Here is a 22,276-nt window from a genome sequence, read left to right as displayed (position 1 = left end):
GCTGGGACACGCTGAGTCCCTGGCCTCTGCTTGTTCCTGGTTCTTCTCCCCACATCAACTACAAATGACACACCCAACCCTCCAAGGGAGGTCAAGTGGCTGTCTGGAATGACCTTCCCCCCAGTCTCAAAGGCCACCCCAAGTAAGAAATTACTGGAAGAAATATTCCATATCTGCCTAGAGAGTTGGGATTTATAAAGCACTCCCCTTAGTGTGGCACGTCTATCCTTGAAACAACCCCGAGAGGCCAACTCTGCTTCTTGGCCATTTTACACATAAGGAACTTGAAGCTTTAAAAAATTAAAGGACCATCCTCAAGGAACACAGCTAGCAAGAGCCAGAGTTCAAGAGGAGAAGTCAGAGGTTGGTGTTTCTGACTCTGACCCTGGAATGCTAACACACCATAGGAGCACATCGCTCAAGCCTTGTGGGACAATCTGGATTGCTACCCAATAGGAAGTGAAGTTATCAACCAACTAATCCAGAGGACATGGCTCCAGAAAAGGGACGTTTTACATGAGAAACTGTACAATGCTGTCAGTGCTGACTGGCAGGCTATCGGAAGGGGTGGAGAAGGCCTTATGTTTGCTAATTTCCAGGGTGAAGATGCCCCTACCATGGCAGAAAGGAACAGGTTCCAGGGAGCAAGTACACATCAGCACCAGGACAGCACAGAGGGAGTCCCAAAAATGACTCAGGTGTCATTTAGGGAAATGGGTACAGGCAAGGATGATGTTTCAATAGCCTGAATTAGAGCATGCTGGGAGCCTGGAGCAGATGGGGTAGAAAAAATAAAAGTGAGAGGAGACTCCCAAAATCAACATGCTTCTGTGTCTTCATCTCACACTGTCTTAATGACCCACCTCAACACACCTGCCCTTCAGTGGAAAAGGATTTCATAATACTTAACCTATACACACCACCCATCATGTGACATAGGAAAAAAAATACCATGCCCTTCAACAGATGGATAAAGAAAATATTGTTGCAGTTTTGGTTTACAGGGTCATTGTAGTCCCCAACTCCATCAACTTCAGACTTTTACTACTAGCTCAGAGAAAAAAAAAAAAAAAAAAGCCAAATGAAAAGATCAATGAGAATTTGTCAGACCTTCCTTGAAGACCAGCTTTTTCAGCAGACAAGACAGCAATCTCATCCTTCAGGTTTCGGAGCTGTTTCTCATAGTCAGAGATCACCTCTGCGTTCCGCTGCTCTGCGCACTGCTGCTCTAAGTTCCGCTGCTCTGCGCACCGCTGCTCTAAGGTCCGTGGCTCCGAGTTCCTCTGATCAGAGCTCCTTCTCTCTGAGCCCCTCTTGAAGGAACTGCGGTGCTCAGGTCTGATCTGGTCTCTGCTCTGTTCTCTGCTCTGGTCTGTACGCCTAGGTTCTGAGTTCCTATGGCGAGCATCCTCCTGGGCTTGAAGAGATTTAAGCCTGAAGAGCGGAGAGAACAGGGTGGGGAGGGAAGGGAAAAGATTAAACAGAGGAAAGGAAGGAAAGGGAAAAGGAAATGAAGAGAAAGAAGGGAGAGAGAGAGAGAGAGGGAGGGAGGACAATAAGCAACAACTGGTATACCTAACATCAGCCTGCCATTTTGCATTGGAAAGGTGAGATGGAAATACACATGAACAAACACATATGAGCAAAGAGCAGAATTGCCAGTATCTGAGGGTTAGTCCCCATCTGCAGCTTGCATGGGAAAAGGTCCCTAAAGAAAGAATGCTCATGCAGGGCCTCTAAGAGAAGTAGAGTGGACCTATACTCATGCTGTTCCACACTGGTCTCCATTCTGTGAAATTCTGGAAACACCTGACCTTCAAATCCTAGGTCCAGGGCTGAAGGTGTTGCTCAGTGGTAGAGCACTTGCCTAGCAAACATGAGGCTCTGGGTTCACTCCCCAGTACCTCAAAAAAAAAAAAAAAAAGAGTTGGAGGGGTGGACTTCAATGGAAATTGAATGGTTTTCAAAAGACTATCTAGAAGTACAAAACTATGAAAATAATGGAGTACAGAAACAAACCAACAAAAAATCTTTAGAAATAAAACTGGCACCCTCCTGAAGATCCAAAGAGATGTGGCTTCCACAAAAAAGAAGCAAAAGCCATAGAAGAACATGCTGTGATGATCATGACAATAGTGCAAGATGAGAAGGTGAGAATTAAGATTCAGAAGTATTAAGAGAAGTGAAAAAAGGTAATAGAGTTAAAAGCTACACCAGAAACAGCAGACAACAGATTCAGAACTATGGAGACCAATGAGCAATATGATCAATGAACTTGCGAACGTGTACCAAATAGGAAATAAGAGTTTAAAATGATGATGAGGGAGAAGCTAGAAGTGGAAAACAGAACAGCTTCTAAGCTAAGAGGTATGTGTGTTCCTGAAGAAAGGAGAACAACTAGAATGTGAAAACCATCAAAAAGTGTGAGTTTGAGTATGTGTCTGTGAGTATAAATGAGTAAAATACACTTCCCACTTGGAAATCAAAACTAACACCAAGAAACATATAACCTTAAAGGATCCACATGTTGATTTGTTCCCTTCTAGAAATTGATCTTTAGGTAATAATATGAAATTTAAGCTCAGATTTTCCACAAAATTATCCCAGTGTTGTTTTCCAATGTTGAAAATCCACATCTAAGTTAATATTCAACATGAAGGAAATATCCAAATGATGGAAATGATGAACGTATTTGAAACTAAGTTCTGCAATTATTTTTTCATGGTGATAGAGGAAAACAATGGAATCAAAAATATATACTTATATACTTTATTCTGTATTCTGCACTGTTAATCAGAAGGAACATCAAATGGACAGTTACTGGCACTAGGATTATGAGAGGGTTTTTAGATGTCTTCATATTATGTTGTACTTCAGAGACTTTAGTCTATATCACGTAAGTAATATTTTTGTTTTCTTTTTGTGGTATTGGGATTGAACCCAGGACCACAAGCATCCTAAGTGAGCACTCTACCACTGAGCTACATATCCCAAGCCTTAGGTAACATTTTTGTAATAAGAAAAATATATCAAACATTACTAAAAATGTTGCTGCCTTTTCTCTCTAATTATGAATAATATTTTTTTCATACTGTAACAGAGCATCAAAAAAAAAACTTGAGTCAATGATTAATCGGCAGGCTGCAATAATCCTATCATTTTTCTTACTGCTTTTTTAGCTGATTTATTTCCTCCTCTGCAGCCAAAAGGGATATGGCAGATCTGTTCTTGGTTTCTTCGAGAGACTTTCCAGTTTCAGCAAGACTGTAAGAGAAATCAGTAACTAAAGACAGATTTTCTAAAATCAGCAGACTTTCCAAATCAAGGCCTAGGTTCTCTTGGAGACCTTTGTCATATGATATAAATTCAATGAAAACAAAAATCAAATTATAAGACATCTGCACTCAGTCAGATAATATTGCAGATATTATGGTGGACATGGACACAAAAACATGCCAGCACCCTTAGCTCAAGGTCAAACACAAAGGAAGGTCAGAGCTACTTTAAAGACTGTGTGATAACTATTAATGTTAAAATGTAAAGGATGAAGGAACTCATTCAATTCCTCCTTCGCCTCTTCCTAATTCTTCTACTCTATTTATACCCAATCCCCAGGTTGTCTCTCTATAAAATCTCCATTTTTCTTCAATATACCAATACCTATTCCTGTTACTTTGCACTGTAGAGCTGCATTTGCCTTATTTTTCCCAAACTTCATAATATAAAAAGCTTATTGCCCACTACAAAAGTCCTCCACAATCACATCAGTCTACAAGTATTTCAGGTCTTTCTGCTTCTGATGTCTGCTACTTATTGTGCACAATTTTCCTGAGTTTTTGTTGTTAGTTTCAAGGATTCTCTTCATTGTAAGCAAATCATAATAATATACTCTCTTTTTTTAGGCCTATCTAAATTTAAAAATAAGTGGAAGTGGGATGGATGACCATGGACAAAGATCAGTGGTTCTCAGTGAAGTTGCCCTGGGAACCATGAGATAATCATGGGTCCCTGACTTCTCTGATCTGCCTCCCTGGAACAGGCAAACTCTTTCATCACAGTAATCCTGAGGCTAAGAAAACACAGGTGAAAGAAGAGTAGGAAATGAGACCTGGGATTCTGCTGTGGTTTGGATCTTAAGTGTCCCCCCGCCAAAGCTTGTGTGTTGAAGTCTTGGTCCCCAGATGATGGCACTATTGAGAAGTTGGGCCTAGTTAGAGGAAACAGATCATTGGAGCAGTGTCTTTAAAGATGGACCCTGATCCCTTTTCTCCCTCTCTCTCTTTTTTTGCTTCCTGACTGCCATAATGTGAGCAGCTCTGCTTCACCACATGTTGCCTGCCATGATATTCAGCCTCACCACAAGTCCAAAAGGACAGGGGCAAAGTGGCAAGGATTGAAACCATGAACCAAAATAAATCTTTCCTCCTTTAAGTTGTTTACATCAGATATTTTGTCAGAGAGATGGAAATCTGACTAAAATGGAAAATTGCTACTGAGAAGTGTGGCGGTCGCTATGATTATACATAACCGTGTGCTTCAGGAGCCTTTGGAATTCGTTTGCAGGAGGAGTTTGGATCAATTTGGAGAAGCAGACTGGAAAAAGCTTAGAATGCCATAAAGAGAACTTCATGAATGATTCTGGTGGAAGCTCAAAACAACAATGCTGATAGGAATGTGAAGAGTAAAGACTATGCTCATGAAGTTTCAGATGGAAATGAGGACTCTAGGGTGTTTCAGTTCTGGCAAAGAATTTGTCTACACTTTGCTCATGCTGAGACTTTATGGGAAGTTGAGTTTAAAGGTGATGGATTAATTAATGTGGTACAGGAAATTTCAAGGCAACACAGCATATAGGCAATGGTAGGGGTGTTGCTGGCTGCTTTTAGCCAGATTCACAGTGAGAATCAAAAGCAAAAATCAGTGTGGAAAGATATAAAACTTGGAGTTTGTCCCAAAATAAAGCACATTTAAAGTTGCATCCAAGAAGAGTACTAAAGAGATTAATGCCATTAAGAAAAGAATCTGGGTGCAGTAGCCCATCCTTGTAATCCCAGCTACTTGGGATTCTGAGGCAGGAGAATAATAAGTGAGGCTATCCTGGGCAATACAGAGAGACCCCCATCTCAGAATAAGAAGGAAGAGGAGGAGGAGGAGGAGGAGGAGGAGGAGGAGGAGGAGGAGGAGGAGGAGGAGCTGGAGAAACAGAAGCCACCAAGTATTTTGCATCAGGACAATAGGAAAGATGGCTTGAGGGCATCTCAGGAGTTAGTAAGACCCCACCCAGCAAAGACTTCTGTTTGAGAAGACAGCTCTGGGACACACTGCTTGCAAAGGGCCATCTGAGGAACTGAAGAAAAGGAAGCCAGAATCAGAAAGGGAAGAGGGAGCTGCTTACCATAGAATTTGGGGAACAGACTTACATTTGGGTTACCTTAAATAAAAACACAGAATAAGAACTACAGGTGGGTTGAGCTCAGTGGTCCACACCTGAAATCCCAGCGGCTCAGGAGGCTAAGGCAAATAGATCACACAAAGCCAGCAATTTAGCGAGACCATAAGCAACTCAGTGAGACCCTATCTCTAAATAAAATATGACAAAAGGACTGAGGATAGCTCAGCGGTTAATCACCCCTGGGTTCAATCCCAGTACCAAAAATAAAAAAGAACCAGCAAAGTATTGAAGTCCTGCTTCACAACTAGAAGCATCTAGAGGGGCTCTTATTCCTGGAAACCTAAGCAGACAAAGCACAACTCAGGACCCCTCAGCACAAGACACTAGTGCCAAGTCCACTAAGGCTGAGAATACAGTACATGAGCAAAAGATCTTATCTGTAGCATCCTTTCCCTAGATGCCAATCTAAGGAAGGATAAGGGGAAAGGAAGCTCCATGCCAGGGCAAAACTACCTCTGAATAGAAGTTCTCACTATTAACTGAAGTTTTCACAAAAGTGACTACACTTAACCAGGAAAGACCTAGATGAGGCAAATATAAAGATCAGCTGACATGGGTTGAAATAAATAGAGAGTCAGAGAAATCATGTTCCCTGCATGTTACAGCTGTACAATTTGACTTCTGCAGTTGTACTCCTGCTCGCTGACTATGATTCCAAGTGGAAAATTGCACAGGTGCATGTAGAGGCATAAGTACGTAGAAAAATGTCTGGAGCCAAATATACCAACATGTTGACCGAGGTGAGGTAACATTTTTGGTACTTGTATACATTTGATGAGGAAATTAGTACTACTTTTATAATCAAGTAAAACTACATCAATAGGGATATCTTCATTTGGGAGAGAAGACAGGACATCTCATGAGAACAACGCAGAGGGCTACAACTATATCATCACAGACTTAATTGGTTAAAACAGACTTCCTTTCCCTTCCCAGAAGCAATGGAGTGATACTGTGGGAGTGGAAAGACCTTATTAACAGACTTTTGTTAAGTTCTGTCAAAGGCAATTTCATGCATATTTGTCTATCTTCCTCAAGAACAAATCCAAACTTGCAATTTTCTTTGCAGTGATTCCCTGTGCTTGCTACCCTGACTGCCCAGAGCCTGCCTCTGACATCTGTTGTTGCCTACCATTAACTTTTTAAAATATATTATTATACCTAAGAATTATTTCAAAATATTATTTTTTAAACTCTAACTCTCTCCATCAGGCATCAATAGGCCCTGAAAAGAACATTAGTATAGCTGCTTTGTCTTTTATTCTCTTCTTTTTCCTCATTAGCTGATCTTTCATCGTCTTTAACTCTTCCCCTTCTATATCTTTTTCAAAAAAATCTTTCCTCCCAAGGATAGATTTTCATCTACAATCTTTACTTATTTATAACTCTGAGTTGATGCTGGACCTGCAGAGGAGGAATAGCTCAGCAGATGGAGGCAAGGGACCAGAGATCACAGACCAGATTGGTATCTTGTCCCCAAACTCAGACATTGACTCCCAACTTGCACAAATCATGTTACTTATTTACAAATGCCCACACACACGCAAATCATGTTACTTATTTACAAATGCCCACATTTCACATGAGCCATTATTCTCCTTCAAATTTAAACAGTTAAATTGAAAACAATTCTTTTTGAAGAAAGATAACTTGCATTCCTCTTACTCGTCTTTAACCTGGTTGAGTTGATTATGGGTTGAGTTCAAGTCAGAGTCTAGTTGTTGTAGGTCCCCAGGACTACTCGCTTTAAGGTCCCAAGGACTACTTGCTTTAAGGTCCCGAGGACTACTCCCTTTAAGTCTCTCCCTTTCAAATGTGTCCTGAAAAGATAACAAAAAAAATAAAAATTAGTCTGAATACACAAAATGACATGGATTGCAAAACACGGCGCTGAGCAAAAAAAAAAAAAAGTCAAGACACAGAAGAACACATAATGTGTGCTTCCATTTGCATCAAGTTCTAGAGCACACAAAACTGATCTGGAGTCATAGAAACCAGAAGAGTGGTTGCCCTGGAGTGGCACAAGAAACTCTCTGGAGTGATGGAAATGCTTCATCTCTTAGTAAGGGATTTGTCAAAACTCACTGACCTGGGATTTCACTGTACATAAATTACACTTTGATTTACAAAAAATAGATAAATAAATACTTTTAAAGCATCATCCGATGTCTGTACAACCGGATGTAATACCCACAGGGAGTAAAAATTTGAGAAGCATTTAAAAATCCTCAGGGAGAAAAATTACTGATGACAACTGATAGCTATTAAAGTCTTAACCACACACCACACCTCTACAAGGGTTTTTCATGTTTATTGCATTTCATTCTCACAATGACCCCATTATTAGGTCAGTAAAATCATTGTCCTAATTCAGTTAAATAAGGAAACTGAGACATAAATGTTCAGACCCTACCAAGGGCCATAGGAGCAGGACAGATTTCCTGGCCCTAGATCTCCAAGCAGGAATTCTGTCTAGTTAAGACCCCTGCATTAAAACAGTCTGCTCTAAATGCTTCAGTTTTAGAAAGGGATTCATGTTTATCCATTTAAACATTTAAAAGTAAAGCTGGTGATCACTGTGGTTTGAATATGGTTTGAGTGTGTCCTCCAAGGGTGCATGTGTTGGAAGGCTGGTCCCCAGTATGGCAAGATGAGAGGGGATGTGGAACCTTAAATGGCTTTTAGGTCATTGAGAGCACTGTCCTCGGAAGGAACTGATGTAGTTCTTGGAAATGGTTGCTATAAAAGAGCAATCCTGATCTTCTTCACATGTTGGATTCCTGTCTCTATTTGATCTCTGTTTCCCACATATGTTCCTGCCATATGTCCCCTAGGAGGTCCCTCTAGAGTCAGCATTGTGCTATAGACTTTCAGCCTTCAGAACTTAGGAGCTAAATCAAACTCTTTTATTTATATTTTATCCAATCTCAGGTATTTTGTTGTGGTCCTGGAAAGCAAACTCATATACTGATGTTGTATTTACCCAGACATAATGATATTGATGCATGAAGCAAGGCCCATATTCTATTCTAGTCTGGTCTCCAGCTGTTGGAATTGACACTCTCCCATGGAAACCAGTAATCCCAAATTATGACACTCTTTGCTAAGTTTTCTCATTATCTCAGAAATTTCAGTTTTATTGCATTGTTTCAGGAAGTCAAGGGTCATTCTTTAGCATTCCTACCTGTAGAGAGGGAACCCTGCTGTCAACAGGTTTTCCCATGGAAGCAGCAGTAAAAGAAGCCTCCAGCCAAGGCAAAAGGCGAGACTTGATTGTTTCCACACCATCATTATGTCCTCCTAAGAAAACATGCACAAGGTCAGAGACAGAAAGCGAAGTGCACACCAGTTCAGTCAGCAAACACCAACAATGGAAAGAGACTAGAAGAGAGAGTGGGAAGGGAAAAGTGGGGGCCATTCTCACCTTCTTGGGCTGCAATAGTGAGGATTCCAAAGAGCTGTCCCTGCACTCTGGCAACTTGTTCAATGATTTCAAGGCAGTAATTTAGATTCTGATCACATGAGTTTGTCTGTAAAGTCAAAACAGCAGTAATCAGTGTGATTCCTTTACTCTGGAACCCGCTGCAGACAGACACTGCTGGGCAGGCACCAAAACCTGTTCCCCTTTCCCCCCCTGGACACACAGTGGGACCATTTGCCCCAGAGTCCCAGGAGTGTGTGTGGCCCTGAGACTGAGTTCAATTAGTGGTCTGGAAAGTGATGTGTGCCATGGTCAGGCATGGCCAAGAAGAAAACCTCCTGAGCAATCTTCTTCTCTCATTCCCATTGGCCAGTCAAATGCAGAAAAGGGCCAGCAGAGAACCCAAGGGCATCAGGGATGGTGGATTCTCAAGATTTGTAAGGCTTCTGACTGAGCACTTGCACCAAACTACTACATAATCAAGAAAGTCGTTTTTTGTGTGTGTGAAACCACTAAGATTTGAGGTTGTTTTTATAGCATCATCCTACTCAGTGGATTCTGCAAAAAGTCCCCTTATAAAATGAATATGCTTTCTGTAGCACAGTGCAAATTGCTAATTTATCTGCTTTAATGGCTCTTGTCCTATACGTAAATTCAATTTTTATTATACCTGCAAAGAGAACACTAATTCTTACTTTATAATTAACCTTTTTTTAATTTGTTCTTTTTATATGTACATGGGAGTACAGTATATTTTGGCATATCATACATACATGGAGTATAATTCCCATTCTTGTGGAATTATACTCCATGTATGTATGATACCTGATTGGAGTTTCACTGGAAATGTATTCATATATGAACATAGGAAAGTTATGTCTGATTCGTTCCACTGTCTTCCCTATTCCCAAATCCCCTCCCCTCCCTTCATCCCCCTTTGTCTAATCCAAGGTACTTCTATCTTTTCTCTCCTACCCTTATTGTGTGTTAGCATCAGAGAGAACATTCAGCCTTTGGTTTGGGGGGAGATTAACTTATTTCACTTAGCAAGGTAGCCTCCAGGTCTATCCTTTTGTTGGCAAATGCCATAATTTCATTCTTCTTTATGGCCGAGTAATATTCCATTTTCTTTATCCATTCCCCCATTGAAGGGCACCTACGTGGGTTCCATAGCTTAGCTATTGTGAATTGAGCTGCTATAAACATTGATGTGGCTGCATCACTATAGTATGCTGATTTTAAGTCCTTTGGGTATATACTGAGGAGTGGGATAACTGGGTCAAATGGTGAGAACACTAATTCTTAACAGCAAAAAAAAAAAAAGTGTCTACATTGAAGATACAATGAAGAATAAGACAAAAAGATGCACAGGTTGACCAGAGGGCAAGTAGATAGCTCCCCTAGCTCCCCTGCAGTGGAACAGTAAGTCTTACTACACAGTGAGTGCGAGGTCTACGGAGCCCACCATCTCAGAAAATCAGGGAAGGCTTCTGAGAGGAAGTGAAAACCAGCCCAAGAAGAAATGAGGCAGACTTGGAGAAGAGGTAGTAGGTCCAGTATATATGGAACCTTCGAAGCAATGAAAACAGAAGACGGGGAGGGGGGATGAGAGCCTTTTAGCTATTATTCTGCTTTGGTCATTCTTTTGTGAGAGTTGACCTTTCACCATTAGCCAAACATCTAATTGAACATACTACTAAAAAGAAGAAGTAAAATTATAAGCAATAAATAAATCATGTGGGTGTAAAACTGTATATATTTATGTGTCACTCAGGTCATGATCCAGCATTGGCACCACAAGTCCCAGAACAGGAAGCAAAGCAGATGGAGGATGTAACCAGAATGAAGATAAATGGTAGCTCTAGGCAGAAGTTTACCAATAAAATTCATTATCTGTACCAACAAGGGAAATGGTCTGACATGCAGAAGCCCCCTCTAGGACAGAGACTACTTGTCTGTCCCTGTATGCTCAGTCCTCCATTCTGTCCTGTCTATATATTCAAACTCGGCATGCATTGGATGGATGAGTGAAAATTAGATGACTCACTCACTCTTTGATTTTCATACACACCCCCACAGACCAGGCACTACTAGTGCTTTACTCATCGAATCTCAGTTAATCCCCGCAATCATACCTTATGCTATTATTATCATTCCAATTTTCAGATGAGAACACTGAGGCACAGAGAGGTTAAGAAGCTTGCCTGAGGCTCTCCTGCTATGAGCTGTCAGAGCTGAGAGCGGAACCCTGGTTCCAGAGCGCATGCTCCTAACTACCGACTTACACTGACATTTTTGTTTTAACTAGTCTTTGGCAAGAAATGGCTGGTGTGACAAAGAGTAAATGGGGAAGACAACCAGGGAAGAGCTCTGTGAGGAGGGGACACTTGAGCTGAAACCTGGCTGATTCACGGATGTGAAGCAAAAGGGAAAGAGCATGCCAGGCGATGGGCACAGCAAGGCCAAAGGCCCTGAGGCAGGAACACATAGACAACCTGGAGGACTATGAGTAGGTGAGTGTGGCAAAAGAATCGGTCAGAGAGGTTGGCAGGGCTGACCCTGGAAGGCCTCATGGGACTGGTGAGGAATGGGCATGGGATGGGATGGTAACTGAGGGGCTTCTGGGTTAATTTCTGTGCCTGGCAACTAGCTTTGTCGCAGCCTATTTCCTCCTGTTGTCATTCCTTCTCTTCATCTTGTCCTTCCATCCTCTCCTCTCTAACAGACTGAGTTCTTCCTAAAAATGAGCCTGCCTTTCTTTCTGTGTCTGCATCTATTGTTACTAGTATCCTGAAAATTGAAGGCCCAAATGCTGATGAAGGAACGATTTAACGACACATTATTGACCTGATCAGGATTCTGCACCCCACAACCTGTGCAGCTCTGTCAGTTCTTCCTCACTGCGCCAGGCCTAGGCTGTGGTATGCCTCACAATGACACTGAACTTCAGTGGCCTGCTTACAAGACTCTTGCCCTCTGGCTAGATCATGCCATTTGCAAAGAGGATAGACAATGAGCTGAGGAGTCAAAGGAGACCCCAAGAATCGCAGCTCTGCCACCTGCCACAGTTCTCTGTGATCCTCTGAGCCCATTTTCTCTCTTCCACATGGGGACAATAAGGCCTTGCTGAGTGTTAGAAGAACTAAATGGAATCAACACATGCCTAGCTCCTCAGAGTCAGGAGGTGTTCAATAATCAGAAGCTATGAGGTGGTTTGCAGCAAGGCAAGGTGCCAGGAATTTAGGGACAGGGCAGGGTTTGGTTCAAATCTGGATTCCTTTCATTAGCTCAATTCCTTTAGATAGAAGCCTCCATTTCCTGATATTTTGGAGATGGTTAATCCCTCCAGTTAACTTAGGCACAGAGTTTAGCATAAAGGAAAGACTCAGTTAAATTAGAAGCAGGATTGTAGTGTCATTATGATCTGCTCTTACTGCTTTGCCCAGGGCCTGTGCATAATGGGCACCCAGAGGAATGTTTGTCAAATGTGTTTGCATACACAACTTAAATCACAGAACACAATATACTATGTCACAATTCTCCTGTTCCCAAAGACCTGTCACAACATGCCTCAGCTTCTTACACAAAGCCCTGCACAGGATATTCAAGCCATAAGAAGGTCACATTATTCTACTAAGATAAATAGAACAAAGACATGAACTTTTTGGAACTCAAAAAAAAGCCTAGTCCCTAAAAAAAAAAAAAAAAAGCCTAGTCCCTCCAGGTTCATTCACTCATAAATCATTGAGTTCCTATTACATGTTAAGTCCCAGGATTGGCAGTTGCAGTGATAAAGTTACATTTAAAAAAGAAAAAGAAGAGTTCACCAGCTTTGGAAGCGGGATGGAGAATGAGAAGCACGCAGGGAGTAAATAACCATTAGAGTAGGTTAGGGCTTTGTGTGGACAGTGAACTGCAGACACAACAAGCTCTGCGAGGGGTCAGGGGAAGAGGGAAGGGCACTTCAAAAAGGAGAAACAGCAAGTATCAAAGATAAGAAGCAGAAACACTAGGGAAAAGTGAGTTCAGGGTCCAAAGACCAAATCTGAAAGCCATGACTTGCCACATGAAGGGTTCTGGGCTTTGTCCTGTCCTTGGAAGATCTCTGAGGCAAGCGTGGAAGGGTGATGGGGAAAGACCGGATTTGCTTGGCATTTTACAAAAGTACTTCTGCAGGAACAGACCGCACAGAGTTTGTGTTAGAGAGCGAGTCTGGAGGAGAAGTAGGCAGATGTAACCATCTGGCCAAGAGATACGGAAGGCTATGGACATAACAAAGGTCTGCTAAAGGGCTTTCCCAGGCCCACGATACACCTGGGTCAGTCGAGGTCCCTCTGATTCCAGCATTACCTTGGAGGTCAGGAGGTTTAGAAACAGACAGAGGTAGGAGAGGGCTGAGACTACATTTGGGTTTGGATAGTTCAGGAGGCCATAAGACCCTCAGATGGAAATGTCTAGTAATAGTATCTAACAATTATTGAGCACTTACTCTATGCCAGCCAGGCACTGCACACAAAGCTTTATATACACTGTTTCATCAAATCCTCAAAACAACCTTACAAATTGAATGCCATCATCAACCCGAGTTTACCAATGCAGAAAAACAAAATGAAGTATTTTGAAGAGACTGTGGTTGAACAGGGACCTATACCCATTCCTGCAGCCTCCAGCATTAGAATCTAGCTCTCCCCCAGACGCTTTACCAAAAGCAGATGCAAGATAGGGCTGGAACTCATGTGAAAGGTGGGAGTTGAAGATGTGGGCTTGGAAGCCCTCTGCAGATGGGAGAAAGTGGAAGCCACATGCATTGAAGTCACCAGGGAGGAGTGTGGTGGGAAGAGGGCTGAGGGCAGGCTGCAGGGCCATCTTGCTATATCAGAAGTGGGTTGAGGAAGAAGGGCCAGTGAATGAAAAATAAAACAAAAACAGGAAGTAGATGACAATCAGCAAGAAAAATGAAAAAGAACTAGGAAGCCAGGGAAGAAAGTGGCTTCAAGAAGTAGAAGGCACAATTTCTTCTCTGCTTCACTCAGGTACTTATGTTCTCCACCAATCTTTATGGGGGGGCCTGCTGGTGCTAGATGCTAGGGACACAATGGTTGAATGAAATAGTTTTTTGCCCTCAAGGAATGCATAGTTTAAGATAAACACAAATAAATGCATGTTGTCAAAAAACTAAGTCCAGATTTCAGAGTCCAGACTCAAAAGATGTAGTAAGGAGCCAAGATGATACAGGAAGGTCTTCATCTGAGGAACCTGGGGAGGGGCCACCACACTAGAAATTCTGCTTTCACTGCTCCAGTGTGGGAACTGGGCCTTGGTTATTTTAAGAACTCGCCAGATGTTTCCCATGTTCAACCAAGATTGAGCATCACAAAATTAGTGAGTAGTGAAGTCAGTTTAGTGAGCCTCAGTTGATGACTACCAAATCATAAAATAGTAAAATAAAATACATCATAATTAATAAAAGTAAGAATTGTTCATGTAACTTGTTTTCAGTCATTTAACAATGGTGATGTTCTGAGACCTGTGTTGTTAGGCAATTTCATCATTGTGGGAAAATCTTAGGGTACACTCACACAAACCTACATAGTCATGTCAATGCAATCAAGAGTCACGGTAAGTAGGGTGTCTGAGGATGTTGCTGGAATATCACAGCAAACAGTTTAATGGTAAACTGTTTTTATAAGTAGGAGTACACTCCAAACTAATGTTAAAAAGTACAGTAATTTATTATTACTATCAAATGTATTCTATACATAATTGTGTGTGCTACTGAATAATATAGGATAGTTAATGGATCCCAATTAAAGTTTTTCTTTTTTTAATGTAAAAGCTCCTCCATAAGGTCAACTTGTAGAAATTTTCTAAGCATTGCAGCTAAACCTTTGTCCCAGAATAGCAGTAAAAACAAAAGTGGGGCAGACCCTAAGAGAGGTTACAGGAAAGTTCAAATTCAAGGTCTAAAAGAGCAGAGCCAATTAGAAAGTCATGGAGTAAACCAATACAGCTGGTACTTTTCCAGTGTCATGTATTAGCATAGATTTTTGTCCAAAAGAGTTGGTACTTTTCCAAGGCCTGATTAGCAAAGATACTTATCAAGACCCCTACCCAGTTGCTATATAAGCCCCTAGACAAATACATTTAAGTGGCAATTCCTATCAGGTCCCCTCTCGCCTTGCAGGAGTTCTCTTTTCTTTTCACTTGAATAAATCCTACTCCTTTCATTCTTGCCTTCCATTATCATCCGTGGATTTCATTCTTCGAATTTGCAAGACAAGGACCCAGAAAGAAATTGGTGGTGAGCTGCTGGGGTCTGCTCTGACACTGGAGGCCGTAGTCTGCCATTAAAAGCCGCAACACATTTTAGTAGTGGAGAACAATCCAGCTTTGCCAGCTGCAACCCTCAGAGATCTGATGCCAGCAGGCATCCCCCGCTGTCATTAGCTGCTAACATTAAATGGCTTTCTTGGCTGCAGAGCCCTGCCACTCAAGCAGACCCCACCCACAAGCAGAAGCAGAGAATCAAGTTTTTTTCTCAAACTCTGGTTTCATTGTACTTCCATTCAACTAACAGGGCAATAAGTTTTCTTAACAAGTATCTCCACAAACATGTGATTAATGTGATGTGCTTACCAGATCAATGGGCCATGATATCACTGGGTAGTAGGAATTCTTCAGCTCATTAAGTTGTAGGGGACCACCAGTTGCACCTGCAGTCTAATGCAGTTTTGTGGCTTTTGACTGTATAAATACAACAGTTTATGTGTGTTATGCGGTGAAATAAAATGCACTGACCACTGTGGTTAAGTTTTTAAAACATGGCCCTAGAGGATAGTTGTCTTGCCTGTGTTGAGAACTTCCAATATGGGCAAGAAGAGCCACAAAAATGATTCCTTGGAGACCTGAATCAATGTTGACTGGAAGTAGGCATGCAGAAAGGCAGGAAGATCAATAGGAATATGTCATTTTATAGAAGTGAACTTCATCAAGTGGGACCAAACAAATTCAAGTGACTTTGTGATAAGAAAGTGAGAGGAAATAAAAAGGAGAAAGTTATTCAGGAATGTAACCCCACCCTTATTAACATAAAAGAAAATGTTTCTTTTAAACACTCTATACAACAGTTATGGGCTCCCTGCCTCCTTTTGTAAACATGATGACTGTAAAAGCATTCAGTTTTGTTGGAGCAGAATTCTCCGCCTTGCATGAAGCTGTTATGCCTGGGAGTTTGCTGATGTTATTGTTTGTTTGTTTTGCAATGAAGTTCTCTTGAGATCTATCCTGTACACATCCTAGAAGCTCGTTTTCCCACATATGTAAGAAATAATGGAAGCTTAAAATAAGAGGAGCTTGGTGTGGGAGGCTGAGGCAGAAAGATTGCAAATTTAAAGCCAGCTTCAGCAACCTAGTGAGGTTTTAAAACAAAAACATTTTAAAAAGGGTTGGGGATGTGACTTGGTGGTTAAGCGCCTCTGGGTTCAATCCCTGGTACCAAAGGTGTGGGGAGGTGGATAGGAGCTCAAGGGGGAAAGGGGGAGGTATTTGAGAACTATTTATCAGGCAGAATCCTCAGGGATTAAATGAACCCATTTGTGAAGTGGGATGGAGAAGGAGGGGCCAGGATTCTGACTTGGTCAACTAAGGGGATTATGACACCACTACCCAGCCAGGGGCAGCGAATAGTCCTATTGGACTTATTTATTCTCCTTAAATATTAAACTTGAAATGCTTACATTAAAAAGTTTGTCTCAGGAGAAAATAAGAAAAGTCAAATTAAAAAGTTGACAGTCTCTGTTAAAAAATAAAACGTTCTGCCTTAGTCCCTCATCAATTTATTTTGCAATAAGTTGATCATTAGAAACATGACAGAAAAGGCAGCGCCAATTCAATATGCTGCGTGCTTTCTCACATTTCTTTACAATTAGATTGGGGCCACATCACTACAGTCACATGCTATAAAATGTGACTATAATCACATGTGGCATAATATGCTGTTTCAGTCGACCACAGGCTACTTACAAGATGGTGGTCCCATGGGATTAAACAGCCTAGTAACCTATTGTGTTTGCACAACCACAAAAATCACCTAGTCAGGCATTTCTCAGAACGTATCTGCATCATCAAATGTTGCCTGGCCGCACCTCTGGTTAAGGGATGACAAATAGAGGTGGTGTGCATCACTTAAGAATGGTGCAAGTTTCCACTGCTCTTCCCTGCAGCCCCTTGAGGTCACATAATAGGATGCTGTCACCACTAGGCAGAGGGTGCTGAAGCTAAGCCAGTGATGGAGCTGTCTCTGAACTTCAAGGGAAGCCAAGTTTTAAAAACATAACCCTCAGAGACCTGCCATCAGACCACATGAAAGAAGAAGGAAAAATCTCTCTTCTACTTGGACACTGAGATTTGGGGGGCTATTCATCACTGAGGCGTGGTCTGGCCAGGAAACAGACAAGCATCTTAAATTGAAGAAAATGCTTCTCTAGAAATTTATTAATCAGATTGACTCCTCAAGAATGTAGAAGTATGTCTCCCAAAGAGGAAGGTGAAGGCAGGCAGGGAGTATGTTTGTACAGACCATAGCAACGGACAACAACCTTTGTACTAGGAATCAGGCATATTTTGGCATAGATCTCTTATTTCAACCACAAAGTTTATTCTAAACCAAACAGAAGGCAAATCTCAAATAATATCTCCTTTTTATATGTGGATGTTTAATAATGCTCTTTCCCCCTCTTCCTGTAGATGTCAATCACACAAACGAGACTAATGTGGATGGAAGTCTTGTACTTCCAGTCCTTTCCTACAGCTCCACTCACACATTAAATAATGCAAGATTTCTAGACTGTACTGTCTTGGTGACTATTATTTTACTTTAAGAAATCTCATCAATCCTATCTTGGGGTTGGGGTTACCAAAGATACAGTTAAGTATTACATTTGCTGCTATAATGGGGGAAATTTTTTGAAATAACAAATCTCAGAGCATCTAACACAGCTTAAAAACTCCCTAATCCAAAGGGATCCGAAGGAAAAAAAAGCATCTCAGAGGGAGGAGAGTTTCCATCCAGAGCTGACTTACCCCAGAAGCTGCTAACTTGGTAAGGGAATTTCTCTTCTCATGCTAACATTTCCATGAAGTAATTAGGGAATTGGAATTTAGTTCTGCATAGAAGGTGATTTCAGATTTTTGCGGTTTGTCAATAAAACATACAGATGTTGCACGATAAATTGGGGGTATTTGGGCGCTATACTCTTGCAGTATCCCTAAGGACCATTCTTGGAATGATCTTGTTCACTAAATGTGCTAAGCAAGTTTATGAGAGGTTGATTCATACAATGTCTTGCCTAAAGTATTATCCAACCCCATCTACTTTCCCTAGAGTTTTGAATTTCTCCACCATGGGACAATGAGAACATTTCCTAAATCTGACTCAAATTTCTCTCTTCCTGCATTACACTTTTAGCTTCTCCCTAGGGCGCTTTATCATCTGACCCCAACTCTCCTCCTACTTAGCCTCACCTCACTTCCGTCCTGTTTTGAACCAATCACAGCACACACACCCCATTGTCAGCTTCTTCAGTTTTCCCTGCCTCTGTACATGCTGTCTCCACTCCTTCCTCCTCTTCATCAGATGGAGGTTCATTGTTAAGATGCAGCTCACTGGGCTGGGTTGTAGAATGATAGAGCACTTGCCTAGCACTCGGAGATAGACAGCTTGCCTAGTGCATGTGAGGCACTAGGTTCAATCCTCAGAACCACATAAAAAATAAATAAATAAAAATAAAGGTATTGTGTTCATAAAAAAATGATGCAGTTCATATTGTTATTACCAGCAACAGCATTAATAAGCACACCACAAGCTCTGAAAAAAATATTTATAAAGGTACACTGTAAAAATTGTAAATAGTGTGTTGACCCACTGAGTAACCATTTTTAATCACCATTTGTTGAATATTAGGCTTTTGATAACTGGTTCAGTTCTTGGTGAACAAGAAGGAATTCTCTATGACCTATCACCATAAAGGCTCACTCAACTACAAAGGAAGAAAACAATTTCCAAAAGTCACATGGTTCAAACCCAGCTGTCCATGAACTTCAGGGGAAGTCAAATTTTAAAGGCATAAACCTCAAACATTTAAAATGGGGCTTACTCGAAGGCAATACAACCACAGTGACTAAAAGAAAATGAGTCAGAAATGTTTGCTGCTGTTTTTAGTATTTGCTTCTCTTAAGGAGGTTGAAAAATACCCCTTTCTCTGCAAATATTTTTAAAATAAGCAAGTAGATTGGGCGCGATGTCGCACACCTATAATCACACTCAGCTTGGGAAGCTGAGACAGGAGGATCGCAAGTTCAAAGCCAGCCTCAGTAACAGTAAGGCCCTAAGCAACTCAGTGAGGCCCTGTCTCTAAATAAAATACAAAAAAGAGGATGTGGCTCAGTGGTTGAGTGCCCCTGAGTTCAATCCCCAGTACACACACACATACACACACACACACACACACACACACACAAAGGCAAGTAGTTTTTCCCTGGGCCCAGAAAACTTAGTTGTCATAAGATTAAAAGGCAAATTACACACACACACACACACACACACACACACACACGACTGTAAAGCAGAAAATTACATGTTTAAAGAATTTACTGTCTAATAACATATACAGTAGTACCCCCTTTTATCAGTATGTCTGTATATGGGTTGTAGAGAACATATTTCCCAACACTTAGAACAATGCTTAGCACCTAATAGTTGCTCCACAATTGTGTAGAACTTCAAAGTCCATTAGAACTGAGCTTTTATTCCAAGTGAAATAGGAAGTTTGAAGAGTCTTGACAAAGAAAAGTAACCTGATCTGACTTAACATTCAGAAGAATCACTTTGGGTTACTGTTTTTGCAATAGTCCAGGGTGGTAGCAATGGAGGAGGTGAAAAGTGTTCAGAGTCTGTATGAATTCTGAGGCTGGACCAACAGAACCTGATGGTGAAAAGGATTCAGAGTGCACCATAATGAAGACTAAGTTAGGAAGGAGATCTGTGTGTGGGGTGTGGGAGAAGCTAAATTCAATTTTAGGCTGATTTGATTTCAATATGACAATAGTACTCACCATTTAAAATGTCCATGGGCAATCAAAGAAGTGAGATCTCAGATGAGAACAAGCCCCAAACACAGATACTCAATTCATCAGCACATGAGTAAGAGATGAAATGATTAGTGTGGCAATTGAGGCCAGAGTTTCCACAACAAAGCAGATTTCAGGAGAACTTTTATAAGAAGCCAATATTCTATCATCAAATCCATGCACTGTTCAAATCTCATTAATCCCTACTTCCACTCTGGCTTCCTGTAATCAACCCCACCTTGTCCCCCATCCCCAAAATAGAATTCAGAGTGCTGGAAAAACCTTACATCTGGGGTCTGTCTGCCTTAAATAGGAGGTTCCCCTCCTTACATTGCAAGTAGAGCCATCAGGCAGAAAAAAAGGCTTTGAATAGAACTTGCCGAATAACCCAGGGGCAGTTTACTTAATGTGTCTGGGTTAGGGTGCTTGATCTGTACCATGGAAAGGATTGGACTAGATGATATATAAAGTTCCATTCCTCATCTCACAGTTGTTGTTTTTTTGTTGTTTGTATGTTTGTTTTTTTCATTTAGATCAGATTCTTTCTGAGCTCCGCCTTCTCAGGAGTCCCTTGGGTTTCCTGGTTCACCCTTTAATTAATCAGGGCTTCTGAAGTGGAGGGTGGCTCAGAGAACAACTAGAACTTTTCCTTCTAGTGTCTAGTAGGTTCTCTCTTTGCTCCCTTTTAAAGAACCAGCACTGGACATTCCTTCACCAAGAATTCAGAAAAAATAAAAATCACCTCTTTTTTTTTTTTTTTAATCACAAAGGACCTGGGTTCTCTCCACCACTTTTTAAAGTAACTGCTTGCTACCTAGTCTCAGAAAATTGAGAGTAACAAATCCTAGTGTACGTATTTACCCTTTTTCATTGCCCTGTGGCCTTAACTCTGAAATTTTAAAAAGCATTTTTTTTTTCACAGTGCTTAACACAAATGGCACTAGCATTTGGTGGAACAAATTAAATTATTGCTTTAGAAATATCCTGTAAGTACTGAGAAGTGCCATTGTTTGTTACAGTTTTCTGTCTTGGTAGCAAACTGTTTCTCTGTTCTCATTAAAACCATTTCAACTAGCTTCCCCTCACCACTCTAAAGACTGAATTCACAGGGACCAGCAGATTTCCAAACCATTCTTCACCCTCTACTTACCTTAAATTCCAGTTAGCATCTTTTTTCTGCCTGATGGTTCTACTTGCTATGTAAGAGGGGAACCTCCTATTTAAGGCAGACAGAACCCGAATGTAAGGTGTTCCCAGCACTCTTAATTCTATTTTGGGGATGGGGGGCAAGGTGGGGTTGAATACAGGGAGCCAGGGTGGAAGTAGGAATTAATGAGATTTGAACAGTGCATGGATTTGATGAGAGAATATTGGCTTCTTACAAAAGCCCTCCTGAAATCTGCTTTGTTGTGGAAACTCTGGCCTCAATTGCCACATTAATCAGCACGCAAATGTTAACCTGGTGTCCGTTTCTCTAATTTCTGAGCAATGACTCCTAGGTATATATTTATAAAAATTCATTCTGGTGCGTCTGGATATCTTCAGAGTAGGAGACTTGCGAAAAGGCAGGAGAGTGTACTAAAACATAACTCGGGTTGGGGTGGAGGGCAACGTGGATTCCACTGGCTGGGGGCGAACAGGAGAGGATCAAGTAGGACCTGGCACTGATTTTCCAGTTGCTAAGGTCGCCGGCGTCCTTGGTTACCGCTCTAGGTAAGGTGCTCCGCCAACAGCCCGGTCGCCGCGGAATCCCGCGCCCTGCAGGAAGCGCCACCCCAGCGCCTCCAAATGGCACCGGAGAACACGTTCCCTTCCTTCCCGCCATCCCAGCCCAAGGCCCAGGTTCCCGTTAGGAGTCACAAACACGGGGACTTTGCAAAGCGATCTCACCGACGCCTGTCCCAGAAAAGCCCCGCGAGGAATGGGCGGGGATCTACCGCGGGGCGAGTCCCGGGGGCCTCCCACCCCGACTCACGTTGTACTCTTTCGCCCAGGAGTCTATCTTGTCCTGCAACCGTCGTAAAGTTTCGTTCGAGACCAGCCTCCTCAGGTTTTCCGCCATCGCTGGCTTTTCTACGCGGCTCGGCTATGGGAGACAGACGTGGAGGGGCGGAAGCAGTGGCCTCCGTAGGACCGCCGCGTGGTGTAGCGGGAGGGTTGATATCTTCCAGGGGGGCTCAGATAGCAGCTGGTGTTTCCATCCTCCCCTTCGGGTCGGACCGGGCAGGGTTCGGGATGCCAGGGGGGGTGCCCTGGGCCGCAGCTGTCGTGCCTCA

The 22,276-nt window shown here is 41.9% G+C and overlaps 1 protein-coding gene across 1 annotated transcript in view; it reads right to left on the bottom strand.

The window, feature by feature from the left end:
* Spata18 (spermatogenesis associated 18) overlaps positions 1-22,062 on the bottom strand; it is a 33,446-nt gene extending 11,384 nt beyond the window's left edge. The window contains exons 1-7 of the mRNA XM_071613996.1: positions 21,976-22,062; positions 8,877-8,982; positions 8,637-8,752; positions 7,118-7,272; positions 3,169-3,264; positions 1,381-1,434; positions 1,111-1,296 (exon numbers count right to left, since the gene is read on the bottom strand). Coding sequence (XP_071470097.1) covers positions 1,111-1,296; positions 1,381-1,434; positions 3,169-3,264; positions 7,118-7,272; positions 8,637-8,752; positions 8,877-8,982; positions 21,976-22,062 — 800 coding nt within the window. The remainder of the gene's footprint in view (positions 1-1,110; positions 1,297-1,380; positions 1,435-3,168; positions 3,265-7,117; positions 7,273-8,636; positions 8,753-8,876; positions 8,983-21,975) is intronic.
* Positions 22,063-22,276: the final 214 nt, after the last annotated feature.

This window comes from Marmota flaviventris, chromosome 7, assembly GCF_047511675.1.
Source record: "Marmota flaviventris isolate mMarFla1 chromosome 7, mMarFla1.hap1, whole genome shotgun sequence".
NCBI lineage: Eukaryota > Metazoa > Chordata > Mammalia > Rodentia > Sciuridae > Marmota > Marmota flaviventris.
Note: the sequence above shows the minus strand (reverse complement) of the source record. Positions and strands in the feature narration are given on the sequence as shown.